The sequence below is a fragment of the Vidua macroura genome, chromosome Z, assembly GCF_024509145.1.
Source record: "Vidua macroura isolate BioBank_ID:100142 chromosome Z, ASM2450914v1, whole genome shotgun sequence".
Classification (NCBI taxonomy): Eukaryota; Metazoa; Chordata; class Aves; order Passeriformes; family Viduidae; genus Vidua; species Vidua macroura.
In genome coordinates, this window is record NC_071611.1 from 70,603,616 (window position 1) to 70,621,979 (window position 18,364).

At 39.6% G+C, this 18,364-nt stretch overlaps 1 protein-coding gene across 1 annotated transcript in view; it reads left to right on the plus strand.

Annotated features, from left to right (window-relative positions):
* Positions 1 to 266: 266 nt before the first annotated feature.
* The window catches only part of MAN2A1 (mannosidase alpha class 2A member 1), a 104,218-nt gene continuing 86,120 nt past the window's right edge, over positions 267 to 18,364 (plus strand). The window contains exons 1-2 of the mRNA XM_054003373.1: positions 267 to 921; positions 13,124 to 13,384. Of these exons, the coding sequence (XP_053859348.1) occupies positions 787 to 921; positions 13,124 to 13,384 (396 nt within the window). The 5' untranslated portion in view covers positions 267 to 786. The remainder of the gene's footprint in view (positions 922 to 13,123; positions 13,385 to 18,364) is intronic.

An 18,364-nucleotide genomic window follows, 5' to 3' on the forward strand; every position in this document is an offset into this window, starting at 1 on the left:
CCACACACCGACCGCCGACGGGGCGGCGGCGGCGGCAGCAGCGGGGACATCGGCGCGCGGCGCCTCCGAGCGGCCGCGGGGCTGCTCCCGCCGCGCCGAGCCGGGGGCGGGCAGCGGGGCTGCCCCTGCCTGCGGAGAACGGAGGGGCGGCGGCCGCGGCTCGTCCCGGGTCTCGAACGCCGGGGCGGTGCGGCCGGCGGGGGCGGAGCCGCGCCCGTGACGCGGCGCTCCGGCGGCGGCGGCGGGGCCGGCGGCGGCGGCGGACGGGCGGGGGCTCTCGCGGCGCGGAGCTTGTGCGCTGCGGCCCCAAGAGCTCCGGCGGCGGCAGCAGCGGCGCTCCGGCCGGGGAAGGAGGTGCCAGACTCCGGCGTCGCGTGCGGACAACGAGGGGGAGCGGAGCGGCTGCTGAGGCGGCCGCAGGAGGAGGAGGAAGGGAGCGGGGAGCAGCGCCGCTTGGTCGGCCCGGCGGTGCTGCTCGCCTCCACTTCCCCGCTGGGCGCTCTCCTGCCCGCGAACTCGATCCGCTCCCGGAAACTCGGCTCTCTTCTCAGTCCCGCCGACGGGCTCTCGACACGGCTCTCGGCCCCGGCGAGGCGGGCGGGGGGCAACTTCTCGCACTTCTCCGGAGAAGGATTTGGGCCGCCCCGCTCCGGCGGCGGCAGCGCCTGCGGGCTCCGCGGCGGCGGCAGAACTTTCGCCTCCGATTGCGGGGCGGCGAGAGGGGCCCAGGTGCGCCGGCCGCGGCGGGAGCAGCGCGGCGGCGGCGCCGGCCCGGCAGTCGCGGAGATGAAGCTGAGCCGGCAGTTCACGGTGTTCGGTAGTGCGGTCTTCTGCGTGGTGATCTTCTCCCTGTACCTGATGCTGGACCGCGGCCACTTCGACCACCCGAAGAGCCCCCGGCGGGAGGGCACCTTCCCCAAGGTGAGCGGGGCGGCGGCCGGGGTGCGGCGGGCGGAGGTGGAGGGGAGAGCGGCCGTGCCGCCGCCACCGGCCCCTGGACGTGCCGCTGCCGGAGCGCCGAGGCGCGGCGGGGACGAGGCGCGGCGGCTGCGGGGCTGGCGGGGCGGGGGCCGAGCGGGACCGCCTGCGGGCGGCGCTGCCGCCGGCCCGGCGCGGGGCCGCGGCGGGAGCGGGCACAGCCGGGCGCGGGGTCTGGCGGGGCTCGCCCGGCGGGACGGGACGGGGCCGCGCTGCGGCTGTGGCGGCTCCGCGGGTGGCAGAGCGGGGTGCGGGGCGTGCGCGGGCAGGACGGGGAGAGCTGACAGCTCGGGACCTCAGCCGTGTCAACAACAGGTAGATTTAGAGAAATGCTGACTTGGTCGCTGCTTTCCTTTCCGCTGAGCCGTGCTTTGGAGCCGTAGGTGGCTGACCCGACTGCTCCTCATGGACGCAGTACTTCAGTTCTTCACTTTCCTGTGTTCACTGCGTGGCAGAGAAGTTTAAAAGCTGTGTGTCGTGGCTGTGTTCTAATAAGGAATGTTTGCCCCTGAGAAGAAACATGAATTTCAGAGAGGACGTGGTGTGCTGTGCAGAACGGCACAATACTGCTGGCTATACACAGCTGTGTGTTCTTACAGACAAAAAATCTAGCAAAACCCCACAACACAGAATACAAAGTTATAACCTAATTATGCTTGTACGGTACTTATTTTTTTTTTTTTATTGGAAACAAACAGAATGAAAGTATATTTTAATACTGGAATGAGACTTCAAGTGAATAAAAGAACTCTAAAAACTTAGTTAAAAAGTTCCTCTGTGTTGGAAACTCTTGTTTCATTCAATGCAAAAGTAATAATTGCTATAGTTTTTTAATAGTAAAGACAAAGGCCTCAAATGTAAAGACAGAGAGCGGATCTGTTCTGCATTTATTCTTTCACGTTACAGTTCAGGGGTCAGCCTTCAGTTTTTGCAGGAAGGAACAGAACAAGAGGAAGAGAAGAGGAGCAAGACAAGGCTGTTTAGAGCAGTTGTGTCTGTTCAATGTGTAACTCTAACAGGAGGGTAATGCCACATGCCACTCTTGTAACAGCTAAGTACAAGTGCTGCTTTGGGGATATGGGCAGTATCTTATGTGAAGAAATCACTTAATGTATTATTATTCTGCCAACTGGGTTTAATACAGGTATGTATTAAAGTAATGAACAGGAAAACTCATCCATGGGTGTTGTTTTTTATTTTTAGTGTTAGATTTTGGGTTGAAATACTTGAGTGAACAAGGAAGATTTATGACACGTGTTTTCTCTTCCATTGTCAGTGTCTTGCAGTTGTCTGTTCCTGTCCTACAGTGTAATCCTGGTCAGAGGTGTAACATGGTCTTACCTCTTGCGACCATGGGTTTGGTACCTTAATCTATTTTCAGGCCTATTCATTCCAGGTGATGCAGTCAGCTAGAGACAAATTTTTCTCCTTTCATCCTTCTCCCTCCCCTTGGTCTTCTAGAACAGTCCTTCAGTGTTTATTCTGTTTGTCTTTTCCATGCCTAGATTTCTTTGAAGCTTCTGATTCTCACTGGAGAAACTTCTGCCTTTTACTGGTCCTTCCTTTGGATAAAACCGTTACCTTTTCCTTTCTTACTGCTTTGTCTTTTGAGGAAGTTAAAGATGAAATTCAAATGTTTCACTTTGTTACAACTGTGAAACCTCTGACACCTAGTAAATGCTTTCAGAGTTTTATAACATCAGTTTGAAATAAATGCAAAAGATAAAGAGTGGAATAGAAGCCTCTAGAAATATATGAAAGAAACACTTTAATACTACTACCTCAGCTGACAAAAAGTTGTTTGTGTCAGTGCAGTGTTGCCAGAGCTCAAAGTACTCTTAAGTGAAACTAGCCACAGATGTAAAACCTTCAGGCTGTTTTTGGTTGAAAAAAACTATGGTAGCAGATTGTCAATTTAAGAATACATTTTCTTTTCTGATAACAAAGGTCAGAATTTGTTAGTTTTGGAAAAGGTGTTAAGATTTTTTTTTTTTTTCTTTCAAATGTTATTGGTTTGATTCACTTCATACCTCTCTGATTTGGCAACGTGCTTTGCTGTTTCTCTGTGCAGCTCTGGTTACAGCACACGTCACCTTTCATGTCCCGGAAGTTGCACATTGATTAGTTTGTTCTTTCTGACCTACGTGGCTTACAAGTAGCTCACAGAAGTGGGTACTTCTGGAAGCAGTCCCATGTTTAGCTTACAAGCATTTGCTATCTAGGTATTCTGTTTGAATTCTACCAGAACAAGAGATGGGATTTTTCAGCTGATAGTGCCTGTTTAGCTGTATTTACCTAAAGTGTCATGGTAACTAGTGCCAGTAGTAAAATAAGTTATTAGAACTGCTGCTCCATTTTCATTACCACATTTTTTCCAAAGCAAGCTGCCTTCTCTTTGCGTGGTCTCAAGGTAGGTTGCATCAGACTTAGTCCTCTTTTAGGCTTCTCAGTGTAGGGCAGTGGGGTCAAGAGAATGCCCTCACAGAACTTGCTTACTAGTTTGAGAGCTCAGGACACAAACAAAAATGTCTTGCAGAAATAATTTGTGGACAAGAACTCCCAAGATGGATCAATATCCATAGACATATGGCTTTATGTTCTCTTTGACCAAATATTTAAATGCTTTTTGCTGTGGTACTAAACAAAACCAGGCTTGGGACACAGCAGTAACTTTGTGTCTTTTTTGGTGTTTGTGTTGCAAAAGCGGGCGTCAGTAGTCAGTTTCACTGTGAGTTTTTGCCATGTCTATCTATGCTAGAGTGGCATCAAGGCAACTGTAATAAAACTTTAGTGAAAGTGATTTATAGCCTTGTCATCATTAGTGGTGCATTTAAATCTTAATAGCAGAAGATCTCTATGTTGCCATAGAATGGAAACCACTCTTAATTTGGGGAAAAATAGGAACCTATAATACGCGTAGATCAAGGCTTATTGACCTCTCCTCTGTAATTCCTGCAGGTATCTTTGTGGATCCTGCGTGTTTGTCAGGTGTACATTATTCTGGTGATGACTGTATCACAATTGTTATTTGAGCCTGTTCCTAGCCATGGGATGCTCCTGTCTCAGGTCACATATCAGAATATGGTGAGCCCTAGTGTCTTGTCTCAAGGCTAGGAAGTATGTTACAACATTGTGCAGAGATGAGCTCAAGGTGCAGGGAGAGCCTTAGGTGCATTTTTAGGTTATTATAGTAGCAGTTGTCTGTACACATCATTGGGTAAGATTCTTCTAATTTAATATAGTGGAAAAAGGGTTGAGTGTATTGTTTTTGATAGCAATAATACAATATTCTTTTGGAAATCTTGTGTGACTGCAGAGTTGAGAAAGTTTCAAAGAGATATTTAGTTCTATGACATTGCTTGTGCAGCAAGTGTCATGTATGAGGTGTGGGCTAAATTGATAACTACTAAGTGAAAGCTACATTCAACTCAAGTCTGAGAAGACATCCATAAGCTGCTTACCTTATAGAACTTGTGTTATTGTATACAGATGAATAACAAATACTGATAAACCCATATGAATATATTCTGGATTTTGGATTCACATAGAAGAATAAAATAGTGTAGAGGCTTTGTGGGCTGTTTATTTTGATTCTAGAGTCTCACCAAAGCATGCATGGCACACACTAGAAGTCCACTTAAAAAAAAAGGTGGAGGGTTTGTTTGTAATAGTGTGTTACATCAGAAATATATGCTCGTTATGTAGTCTTATGATGAAAGTTAATTTTGAGTGAATTTTATGGCTAAGCAAGGGGCAAACAGCATCACATTGAATCATCCTCTGTCACTATCTGACAGGTAATGCTTTGAACTTGAGCTTTTTCCTCTAAATATTTTTTTCACAAGATTTGGTTTAGCTTTTATAGGACAATATCTCTGCACTGTGTTAAATGTTGTTTGTGGAAATACATGTTTGAAAGTCAAGACTGCTATGATTTTGGTAGGTAAATGGACCAGCACCAAGGAATGCTTCATTTTGCCTTTATTCTTTTATTTTAACTTTATTAAAAGGCAAAGCAGAAACACACAGCAACTACCATGCTTACCATTTTCTTACTCCTAAACAACTGTTACTTTAATAAGATTTCCTTGCCCCCTCTGTGTTTTTTCCCCACCTCTCTCTTTGACCACCATTATTTGAAGCATGCTCTCATCTCATGTGTGTTAACTGCTTTTATGAACTTAGCAACTGCACTGCATCAAAGAGAGGTGATAGAGTACAGTTCCTCTATAAGTAGTTGGCTTGATTTTTTTTTTTTTTTTTTTTTGGTTCCTATGTCCTTCCAGCAAATCATTAAGTGTCCTGGCAGTTGGTACTGCTAAAGGTTCTTGTTGGATTCTTGCTTTCAAGACATCTACACAATGCATCAGATACTCCAGCATAAATACCACAAGTGGTGTTTTTTCCTGTATGGGATATTATTTCATCTGAGTTAGCCAATAATTTGACAGTAGTACCACTTGGCCAAAATAGGAATCACAATAGGGCGGAGCAGTAGTGGCAGGAGATTAGGACCAAATACATGGCAGAAACACCAGAGTTCTTTGATCTGTGTGGTGAGCTTTGCTCCAGGGTCTGTTGAAGTAGCCTCTCCCCTACTGTAAGGCAACTCTGCCTTCTGTCAGCTCTGAGTCCCCACTGGGCTGTGGGCTTGGTAGGTGCCATGCCCCACAGATACACACCTCTTCCAGCTACAGCTTTGCTGCATGTGCCATAGTGAAGTACCTGAAATCAATTAGTCACGTGCAGTCTGAATACATGTGTTTTGATGCTGCATGTTCTTAGTAACTAGTGTGTTTTCATGAGCTCATTTGGGAGCTTTCTGACCTTTGTTATACAACAAGGAACAGGACTTCTGTTTGTCAAAGTATTGGAAGCAGCTTGGTTAGGTATTTTAGGAAATGTTAGTCTGTCTAAAATGTGAATAGTGGTAATTAAGGTTGTGCATCATTTTGAAGTACTCATTTTTTTGACCTCTGAGCACTGAAAAACCGTGGGCACAGTGACCTTTACTAGCATTTGTATGAGTTTTACATCAGAGGAGATTGAGAGCTGAGTGAAGAAATCCATAGAAGGAATCAATTTTTCTGGTTTGAAACATGTTGACTTATTTAAAAACAAAAAATTCCTATTAACAACACTTAGTAACTTCACAATCTAAAAGCCTTTGAATGTCATGGAAATGATCCTGAGTGCAAATATTGAAAATCTAGGATTACTTCTGCTGAGTTTCTAGTACTTTGCAAAGGAGGAGCAGCTGCCTTTGTGAACATAATTACAGGTCAGTGACAATTCTTTGTTTTCCTAATGTTCACAGAATGTGTTTGTTTTTGTTGCTTGCACATTGTGTGTAGAGTTCTGGCTAAGCAGCAGTCAAGCAGAAGCTATTAGCCTCCTTCAATTATAGTCTTTAAATCTGGTGAAATGTTGAGCAAAATGTATTTTACAGAATACATAGTCTACAAAACAGTAACTCTTAACTATAATTGAGCACATCCTTCTGCTACCTAGAGTCATTGCCTAATTTAACTGTATAAACTAAACAAAGGGAGGTTTTCTAGTTTGTTCTTACTTTAGCTTTTCTTGGTCTAACACATTAAGTTTTGACTTGTTCGAATGACAATAACCATTATTAAAGTTCCTACTCTTAATGGCAGATAAGTTGTTCTTCACTTTTGTACTGCTAGACATTTAAATAAACATTCAGCGTAGGGTAGGGAGGAGAATCAGCAAGGAGATGAACACAAAATGTATCAGTTACAGTAGTAGTGAATATTTTTCAGTTTAATTGCCTTTAAACTGAGTATTTCTGGATTTCTTTTTCCTTGCCTTCAGGTCACTGATGATGGTGTCAAAACTAGTCCCAAACAGCATGCCTTATATTTGTCTCTGTACATGCCGTGAAACCTAAGTCCAGTGTAATAGTACTTTAAACATTCTCGTTATTGCTGCCTCTGGTGATAAAGCAAAATGTGAAAGTCTATCAACTTCTTAAAGTCTATTTGTCAGGCTGTTGAATCTTTGTATCAGAAATTTATCATTTGAACAGACTTTTGTAGTTATTTAATTCAGAAGATTTCCAGTGCCTCTGTAAAGTGAGCTTTCTTTAACGGTAAGTTACTTTAACGGTAGGAAATTACTAACAAGGTTTCTTATGTTCTTTTCGTTGTCACAAATGCACATAAGCCCTCTGCACAGATCAGCAAAGCCTTCAAACCTTGATTTGTCCTTTAATTGATACATTGTATGCTTGTTTTTTGTTCTGTATCCTGTCTTGCAAAGAGAATACGTGCTGAAACAGTGTACTCTAATATTAAGCTTTGATGGTACATTGGGTTGTATTTTTATCTTTTACCTGCTTGTTTTTTCTGTGCAGGAGGTTAACATTTAATTGCATATTTAGTATGTTCTGTTCACTGTACAGTTCTCTGATAGTGAACAAAGAATGCCTCCTGCTGTTACCATCTTGATAAGCTGGCATCTCATCAGAGTTTATATCAAGATTTTGGCAAAGATAGCTCATGATTTCTAGAGATTTACCTGGATAGTCACTGGCAAAACTGGTACAGAAAACTGTTATGATGACTGCCATTCAGTGCAGCCAGAAAATGAGACTTTGACTCCAGCTTCCTCATTGCTTACTGTAGCGAATGTGTATAGGCAATGACCTCAAATTACACATCCTTTGGAGAGCTCTGTCCATTGTGGTGCTCCATTTTCTACACCACAGTTCTTTGGTACACCAGAGCCTCTAATGCAGGACAGTGACAGCTCCTTTGTGGTCTCCTTTTTCTTTGTGTGGGTGAGAAAGGGAATGGGTTCTGGCTTGTTTTGATCCCAGCACTCGGTGGTTGCTGGCTGAGTCTGGATGCAAATAACCAAATTCCAGCTGACATAACATCAGAAGTCTCTAATCTGGATTTTTCCTCTGCCTACCTGTTTCTATGAGATCTCATCTGTGGCCCTGTCCTACTCCCTCTTCAATTATTTGAGCTAGATGTCTTTTTCCTGATGAAGTGATCACTACTTGTCTGTTGAAAGCCACTGCATTTTAGAGAAGGAGTTTTCATTTTCACTCAGAAAATGGAAATTCCAACTAGCATCTTTTCTGCATTGTACAGTGTTTAGACAGGAGAAACTGAACACTATCTACTTCCTCAGAATGAAACACATTGAACTATCATTGCGTTACTTGGCTTCCCTCCACGTGTTGGGTGTCACTGTGCCCCTTTCTGGAGAGTCCTTGCTGCAAATCAGACTGGTGTCAAGAGTAAACAGAGAAGCACAAGCAGAGGGCAGTGGGAAAGCAGACTGCTCTGGAGGATTTGGGGCATGAAAACTGCTGAAGGGTTTAGAGTGACTGAAGCATGAGCTGTTTGTGTAGCTGATTCATGTGTTGATAGTGGCAGGTTTCTCAGGCAGCTAACAGGTGTGGACACTTCTTGTTCCAGATGGAAGGAAGGTGTGTGGATCTGTGTTGTCGTCACAGAATGCAAGAAAATTGAGAAAATTTTGTTGGTTAAGTCCAATCCTGTGTAATCACAGGGGTGGTGAACAGGTGTGCTGCTCATGTGATGCCATTCTCCTACCAAAGCAGCTGTAGCTACTTTTGGTAGATTTATTGGCACTTTGCACTTCTTGTAGAAGTGCTTCCTATGCTGTGAAGTAACAGGGATTGGCTTTATTGCTTTTTAAAAAAAAAAAAAAAATTACACATTCATCAATATATAAAGACAGAGGGAAATGAAAGAAAGAAAGAAAGAAACTTACACCAAAGTTATTAGAAACTTTTTAACTGGTTGTGTAGGCCAGTGATTGATCCACATTACTTTTAGTTTCCTTATGCTAAAACAAGTATGTAGATTAACAGAGCATCCTTTAGTGCTGTTCACTTGTATTAGGATATACTTTGTGTATCTCCAATTTTTGGTGCAGTTAGGCATTTCTCAAAGTCTTGGATCAAGGTTACTTCTTTTCTGAGAAGACTTGATATTGTGAAGTCAGGGATAGTTTTGCTAACATTTGTGACTTGTGTACCTACTAAAGTTTTGCTATTCAGTGTCTACAAAGCCATGCAGAACCGAACATTTCAGACAGAATTTGTTAATGTAAAATTGGTACATCTCAGCTCAGATTAAAAAAAATAAAAAAATCTCCCTGCCAACCCTCTAATGTGTGGAAAAATTGAAATTTTAATTTAAAAGAATACAGTTGGATTATGGTTTTAGTAACAGCGAGGATCTCTATGTTTTGTCTTTTAATGAGACCTATTTACTGTTCCCTGTAACATGCTTCTAAATTGTTTTTCTGGTAAGACAAGGTCTATTACTAGCAATTAATAAGATTAAACAGCTTTAGAGTAACTTCGGTTTGGTACTGTTTGGCCTTGATATTTGAAGTCAGTTGCCTTCCTTTAAAAATGTTGAAACGGAATTTATTTTCATCTGTTAAATTAATTGTTTTGAGGAGTTTGCAGTGTTTTCCATATTCCACTCATATTTTAAAATGATTTTACTATTGAACAGGCATTATCTATTTAAAATGAATAAGAAGAAAAGGTGAATGCACAATGAAAATAGACCTAGCTTTTGCATAATTGGGATCCATGTGAAATTTTCACCTTGAGAATGGATTCCTGACGTTAATTATTTTCATACTGAATGAAGGCTGGGATCCATTTCTAGTCTCAGACACTGTTGTTTCTTAAAGTTAATTCTCATGGATCTGACATTTCACAACAAAAAGCAAAAACATTTTGATGATCTCAAACATTTGATTTCCTGCAGTTTTAACTCAGGTATTGCATGAGGTCTTGGTTACGTGTTCTTAACCATAGTTTTCTATTTCATGTTTTGCATTCAAGTTGAGTTGGCACATGGCATGTTTAAAACCTTTGGAAGAGAGGCATGATGTATCTCTCAGTCTCCAGAAAAGAAAGCAGACTTTTCTGTATTAGTGCCCTCTGTTAGGTTGCACAGTGGGAGGTCTTCATAAGAATATCTTTCTCCAAATAACAGAAGATCTACCCCCAAAGTTAAAGTAACATGCTTTAACAGACTTTTGAAAGTAAGTGTCCTAGGTAGGCTGAAATCTTGCAGCTTACAGATTAGTGCTGGGTGTATGTAGCAACATATGAAGTTGTTGATGTTTGAAGGTCATCTGGTAAAAAATTGCTATTTGTAGATGGAGAACTTGGTTTACAAAGAAAAATATTTTGTCACATAATAAACAGTAAACTGGTAGAATTGTTACAGATTTTTCAAGGTTTAACGTATAATAAGTTAAATGAAAGGTATGTCTTAAGGATATGAGATATGAAATGACCTCCAAATTTGGAGGAAGTTTATATCTGTCTTCTAGAGACTGGCATTATATGCTGGTGGAGGGATCAATCAAACATGTATTCTATGAGGTTTTTATGTATTTCCTTTTTGTTTTTTTCCACTGTGTCTATTGTTGTCCTGGAAGGGCATATAATTGGCTAGATGATATAAACCAGATTGGTGGTGTGTTCTGTGACCACGTAGTTCACAGGCTATTGCTAAGCAATGTGAAACTCTTTTTGTGGAAGAAGGTGTAAAACATTTCTACAGCATACATGAATGAGAATAAAAATTTAAAACATTTGTCTGATTTTACAGTTGTAGAGACAGTGTCAGTAGTGGTGGGATAGGTGCGAGCAGGGCTTTAGCTGCTTGCACACTTGATAACTCTGAACTGTAGTCATATGCAGTGAAGCCGGGAATGATTTGTATGGATGGCAGCTGTACTGTGACTTCCTGGGAATCTGAAGGTCAGAGCCTCTGTTGGGCAGCCTGTAAAGCCCCTATCTAAGTATTGTTTTATATATGTTATTTTTAGATTGACTGGCATAATAGGCTATTGGGCTTCGTGTAGAGAAGCCTTTCTTACTTTCAAAACATTACAGGTATTTCAAGGGGAAAACACTAATTTTACATAGAAATATGTACATTATCTTTAACATAGCATTTGAAAGTTTTTAGTCTGATTGTTTCTTTGGTGCCACCAGGTGGCATAGGACTACAGTCTGTTTATTTTTTTTTTTTTCTTTCTTTCCAGTATTCCATCATCTGCATATTGATTTCTTCTTGTTTTCAGTTCATCAGTTTAATAAATTTCTAGAATTTGTCTTTAAACTGTTGGGATTTTATGATGTTGCTCCTACATCTCATTTAGCTTAATCTGGTTCTGTCATCAAAATATATTTTTGTCTTTTTTGGAAACAGTAGCTGTCTGCCTGTGTTGCATTTTAAAATCTGTTACTGTTTTCAGGATGTATTAATCTCAGAAACAGAAATAACAAGCAGTGGATCAGCACCTTTCACAGCCCATAAAACACAGAGACAAACCAGTAGCATTAAAGAAATACTAATACTAATACTGTCTGAAAATTACGAAGAATTTCCATAAAGGTAGAATTATAGTAATGACAGTTTAGAATCCAAAAACATGATTGGTAACTCTTGGTAAAGATTTGGTTTTATTTTATTTTATTTTATTTTATTTTATTTTATTTTATTTTATTTTATTTTATTTTATTTTATTTTATTTTATTTTATTTTATTTTATTTTATTTTATTTTATTTTATTTTATTTTATTTTATTTTATTTTATTTTATTTTATTTTATTTTTCCTGAGGACTTTGCAAAGCCAAGAGAATTTGAAAGAATGTACACATCAATTTAGAAAGGAGACCTAATCCTTTGCAAACCACAGTTGCTGAAGAGAAAAAGGCGAATATTTCAAGTATTTTGCTGTTGAAAGGGAAAAAAGTGTCATGTACAGATGTTGTTTCTAATATTATACTACAGTCCTAAGAAAATAAGGCAGTGGTGCTGGGAAAAAGTCATTAAAATCATAAGTCACAGAGTAGCTGTGTACTGAATCAATGGTATTTGTGTTGAATGTAATGGTAAAATGTAGATGCCTGAAACTGAAGCAGGTTTTGCTGTTATGACAGCTGCTTGCAAAAATATCTAATTATGTGTTGTATATTTTCGGATCTGATTTCAATGTTAATAATAGAAAGTGACTGTTTTTTTGGTTTTTTTTTTTTTTTCTTATCTTGTCACTTCTTGTTACATTAAAGTAATTTGGAGGAAATAAATAAATTTCTGTACATGATGAAGGATATCCCTAAGGTCATATTAAATAATCTGGCCTTTTTGATTCTGTAAAAGCTAGCACTTTCATACCTGATAAGAAGCATCCCTCAAATAATTTGGAAGGAGTGGCTAGTACATGAGAGGGTGGTAGCATTTTGGGATGTCTTGATTGGCTGTGTTCCCTCCTGCATTCCAACAATACAGTGATTAGATACTATTAAATTGCTTTGTGGGATCTGTTTTTTCCTTCCAAGTTGCATTGGAAGATGTGTTGACTTCTTTCAATTCACACTGGTGTTGTTCTGCAGCCTTCCTCTTGTGGAACTCTCTAGAATATCTAGAAAATCCTGTTGTTTGGCAATTGGAGATGACCTTCTGACTGAAAATGCCATTAGCTTGATCTCTCTTTTACAGGATTTTCTTGATTGTAATAGTCCAATTATACAGATTATTCCTGTGATCAGGCTGTTAAGGGATCTCTTATGCCTATGAAGTTCTTTTGTTAATTTCTCTCCAACTTTCACTGAAAATCAGAAAAGTGGTATTTATATTTTGCATGTATGGGAAAAACCTCAAATGTTTACAATATCCTCTTAATCCCATCATGATGTGACTGACTTGTAAAAAATTGCTTTCTGTTTGATGTTCTGATAAATGAAAAGATCAGATTTTTGGAAATGAAAGATGTGAAAAAAGTTGAATTAGATATAATTGCTACTTGACACTGAGATTTTAGAGAATATCTTTGTATCACTGATTAAATCTTGTGCTCTGAATTCAAATTCACAGAGGAAAAATGTATCTTTTGCTATTTTCTCTTGTACTGGAAGGAGGAACTTCCGTGTGTTGCATCAGTTCCTTATTAGTTTGTCTTTATGTAAAATATAAAAACATATTTGAATTTTCTTTGTGGTCACATACTATTGTGAATTTTTTGTCATTGGGGTTTTTTTGGGTCTGTCAAGAATTTTCCTGAGAAATAATTAAACTTTACTTCTTTTTTTTTCCTCTCCCCTAGGGCCAGCTTTCAATATTGCAAGAAAAAATAGATCATTTAGAACGCCTGCTGGCAGAAAATAATGAGATTATTTCAAACATACGAGATTCTGTGATCAATCTGAGTGAAACAGTAAAGGATGGACAAAAAAATCCAGAGGCTGTAAACTTCGGTCAAGGATCTGTTTCTGAGCTGCTCCCTTCTGCTTCAGTTTTGCTTGCAGTTGATTCTGAGGATTGTTTGTTTGCTTTGAAAAGTGGAAGTCACAGTTCAGGTGTACAGGTAAGCAGTATGTCTTTCTCTCTGATTCTGCTGGAGTTTTAGCTGTCAGTATGTGTTTAATTCTGAAAATGTCAAGTTGCTGCTAAAATCTTAGTACTAAGAGATAATAGAATTGTTGAAGTGACTGCTGTGTTTAACAGATGCTATGAAACTGTTCCTTTATATCTTTTTTTGAAGTTCTCTGGAAATTTAATAATGATTATGAAGAGCCAACATTTGAGAAAGCTTAAAAGTTTTTTTTTTAAACAATTAAAAAATCCCCATGGTGATTATTGCCCCACCAGTTCTTTGGAAACAATTTATTTGAGAATCTCTTTGAGTTTCCCCAAACTCTTCTAAAACTGATGAAAAATAACCTGGAAATTGTGGGTAGGCTTGGTTTAAATAGATTTTACTTTTAGGGGCATATGTGTAGATGAAGCTTGATTTCAAATCAAGTAATTTCAAAAAAATCTTGGGTCCTTTTGAATGTCATTTCTGTATTTCAGCATTCCTGAGTGTCTCCAGTTTGTATAGGCACTTTGATCAGAAAAGGGGAACATATAACATGTTGACTGGTTGGCATAAACTGCGGAGGTTGAAGTTTTTAAAGTCAAACACTTCAAGTTGAATTTATTTTGCTTTCTGGTGATGCTTGTGAGTTCATGGACTCTTATATATTCAGTTTTAATGGAGTGATTCAGGAGCACTGAGAATACTCTGTGAAGTTTGTGATCTGTACTGTTTCTGTGAGTCTTGTGGGAGTACTATAAATATTCATAGTACTCTAAAGCAAAGATTAAATTTGAAGTCCAGCTTTCTCATTTCAGAATTTGAAGTATTTCTATTGCAGGAAAAAGACAATGGACTTCAGCCAAATAAATACAGTCATTAGAATAATTGCAACCTCTGATGTATCATGCTTAATCATACCTTTATCATACCTTTAAACTCTTCAGGGATAGGTACTACCTTAATGTTTTTTATAGAGAAAGTAGACTTTTTAAAGGCAATATCTGAGCACCACTTTGTGTGTCTGATATGCATTAAGACTTCTGTGCAGGGAAGTGAAACATCTGGACCAGTAGTTACAGTTTACAAGTTAGTGGATTATTAACAGGTTATTCACTGTACAATCTGTTACCTTGTTAGGCGATCTACTTTTTTATGTGCATTAAAAATAAGTTCTAGTAAATTAGTTTTGAGATAAAATATGTTGTCTTAAATTCTTGGGCATGTTATGAATGGAAGGTAAAGCATATTTTCTAAAACTGCTGTTTGTTTTTTGCTTCACTATATAATATATAGTGAATATAACTATATATATTGCAGGCTATAACTATATCACCCAACTACCTACTGCCTACCTAAAGGGAGTCTATTGTAGCTAAACTGATTTTGGATAATTTTCTTTACTTTTATGAACATTTGCATGTACATAAGAAGCAAACATACTGTTTCCCTACTCACACTTTCCTTTCTTTCCTGTGCAGGGAGGAGGGCTTTTATGTTCTCTGTGTCATTGCATTGCACCCTCTGCTCAGCAGGTTATTCACTGCCATCATTAAGTCACGTTAATAGTGCTACTATACACAGTTAGTTTCCCTTCCTGTGAGTCTGAACTGCATTTCAGTTATGGAATCTAAGGCCTTGACTTTAGTAAAATTCCTCTAACACCACAAGCATTAACAAGCTGATCTAAATCAGTGATCGCAATGGTAAAACTAAAAACAGTTTTACTATTTAATACTCTACCAACCCTGATGTATTCTGCATGATCAATTTATTTGAGACATTTTCAATAATTATTTTGAGCACTTTTTGAAAGAAATATGTGTTAATTGCTGCTGTTTGTAAACATTAACTTAAACCCACAGATTTTACATTACTTCTCCCATGTTTGTCTCTCAGGAGGGTGTATGAGAGACTAGAAAGTAGTAAGAGCTAATATAGGTGAGATTAAGTATTTGGATAAAAAAGCAACTTTACAGAATGAAGGCAAAAGAGTCTTCACTGATTAAATCATGAAAGTTGATTATAGTCTCCCATAATGAAGAAACCATTGTAAGAAGGTATTCAAATATGGATTAAGAAACCTTGTGATGGTACAGTGAGAAATATTGCTAGATTTGCTACTCAAAGACTTGTGATTTCATAATATAGAAAAACCAAGTTGCTAACAACATGGGACCAAAAGATTCTCACATGGGACAGCTGAAGAATGTTTTTTTCATGGAGGAATTATAAATCAAGAAATTGTTTACTTACGACTTGTGCTGTTTGTAAGTAGGTAGAAAACTGTAACAGAGCTGGAAGCTGAAAATAAAGCTGACTTGAAAATGCTATAATTTTAGTCACGTAAAAGACTAGTGTGTACTTTTTTCCCAAAAGATAAATAATAGAGACAGGTAATAAACCCAAAAAATGAAGGTGATTGGATTAAATATGGATATGACCTGATGCTTTTTCAGTGTAGTAGTTCAAGAAGTATCTGGCATTTGTGCTCAGAGAAGATGGAAATCTCAATAGTAATCATGCTGAGCTGGAGGGTCTTTTAAATAATACACTGAGATGTTTCCTCCTTTTGTCCATTTCAACTACTGAAGCATCTAACATCAGGCTCAGTAATGTTACTCTTTTTGAAAATGAGACATGAATCACTCTTTGAAAAGGTTGCTTGAAGAGGTACAATATAAGCTTTTATTTCTTTTGAGCAGTAGTTTAGTATTCACTGTTAAGATGTTACAATGTTTTCATGACTTATATAATTTCAGCAGTTTGAGTCCTTCAGTATAGAGAAAGAATAAGCCCATATAGAAAAAAGATAACTGATGACCTTCCCAATGTTTTAATAAAAAGCTTGTAGCAACATGGCTGTCTTCTGAAGCAGCCACAATGAAGACAGGCAGCATCCTTATTGAATGTCTACTGTTTATAAAAAGTCCTTTATTGCTCTATCAGTATTTTATACTTAGATGTGAATCTAAAATATCTCTGTGAAATACTTTCTTTAACCTCTTTTGCCTTTTACTAACTGGCTTGGAATTTATTCTTCATTTGCAATCATGTAACTTGTTCAAGTGATGATGCAATTTCTAATTAATCCTTTGCACAATTCCTACTGAGGATGGTGTTGTATGAAAGAGAAAAAAGATTTAACTTCTGGCTTTTAGATTTCTTTTCGTAAATGTAGGGATTTCAGCCTGATCTGGCTCTAGTTGATTTCAGTGGAAGTTTTTAATTTTTTTCCCTTGTCTTTTTTTTAAACTGCTTCTAATTAACCTGTGCATCTGAATGGTTGAGGTTGCCAGGGAACTCTGGGTGTCATCTGGTCCAACCACCTGCTCAAACAGGGCTACCAAGAGTCAGGTGTCGTGGATCATGTCCAGGTGACTTTTTGGTATCTCTAAGGATGGTGATTGCACAGCCTGACTGGGCAACCTGTGCCAGTGCTTGGTCACCCTCAGAAGGAAAAAGCTTTTCCTGATATTCAGGAGGAACCTTCAGTGTGTGCCCATCACCTCTGATCCTGTCTCTGGGCACTACTGCAAAGACACTGGCTCCACCTTCTCTGCACTCTCTGCCTTTGATTTCCTGGGTGCTCATTCTAGCCGTTCTTGAAGACAGGAGTGACGTTGCTTTCCTCCAGTCTTTGGGCACTTCTAATTGTCATGGTCATTCAAAGCTTTTTAAGTGTGGCCTTGCAGTGACAACAGCCAGCACTCATGGGTGCATCCCACCAGGGCCCATGGACTTAGATATGTCTCATTGGTTTAGGTATTCCTTGAGCTGGCCCTGTTTCAAGAAGAGACAATCTGTTTGTTCTGGCCACATTGTCTCTGATAAAGGCCAGGAAGCCTTCAGAGAGGCACCCCAGCATGCTAATTTCCCAGGAAGGATTTTGGGGATTTCTGTGTGCTTGTGCCTTGTTTGTACTTCCTTGCTTGTCTACTAATGTTGGAGGTGAGCCAGTTTTACTAATTTCCTTTATTTGTTTAAAAAATCCTTCCATATGACATCATTCCTGACCGCTACTCCCTCACAGGGCTGCTGTTGATTCTCTCCATCCCCTTTTATTCTTAGCCAGAAGCTCCTTAATAGTTCAGCTATCTTCCTGGCAAAGGTACCTCTGCTGCCCTCAGCTGGATCTCCTCTCTCCCAAGCAGGCACAGATGTGAAAACAGGGTCAGAGAACCCCGAACACCAACTCTGAGGCCAGTATTGATCTATACTAACAGTGTCCTTCTCTCACACTTTTTTCCCCCTCACTGGTGGATAGAAGAGGATCCATCTATGACCTTGATTACCTGTGGAATTCTGCAGTCAGTTTTGATGCAGTCTGTGCTGCCTCTGGCAGTATCAGTGATACCCACATGGAAGTACAATGAGGGATACTTCCTCATAGCCATTGAGTTGGACAAGCTTCAGCAGTTCCTCTGCAATGCCCAGGATTCAGGCCTTTGTAAGGCAGCAAACATCTCTGGATGATTAGTCAGGGACTCCAAGACCTCTTTCCCGAATTGCAGTTTCTGTCTCTTGAGCTCATAGTCATATCAGCTTGGTTTGGTATAGCTGTAAAGTTGTGGATGTCAGGGAAAAAATTATGAGTGTTATGACTGTGAAATTTAGTATCTTGAAGAGTGCCGAAAGTTGCTTGTCAAATTCAGACTACATCCATAAGAAAAACTCATAGGAATGTGTAGAATTCCATTAATTACTACTTTTTAACCAAATAATATTTTCATGGTTGGAATGTCCAAAGAGCTTATCAGTTTTAAGGCCATTCATTGTTAAGTGGCAAATTTACAAGGTATTCCCTTACATTTTCTTCAGAACATTGTATTGCAGAGAAAAAAATACAGTGCTTCAAACTCAGGTTTTAGAAATACCATATTTAGAAAATATGAAATAATAAAATATTATCTATATTATTTATTATATAAAACATGTATTATTTATCTAGTATATAAATTAGCCTAATAGTGTATCTAGAATATATGC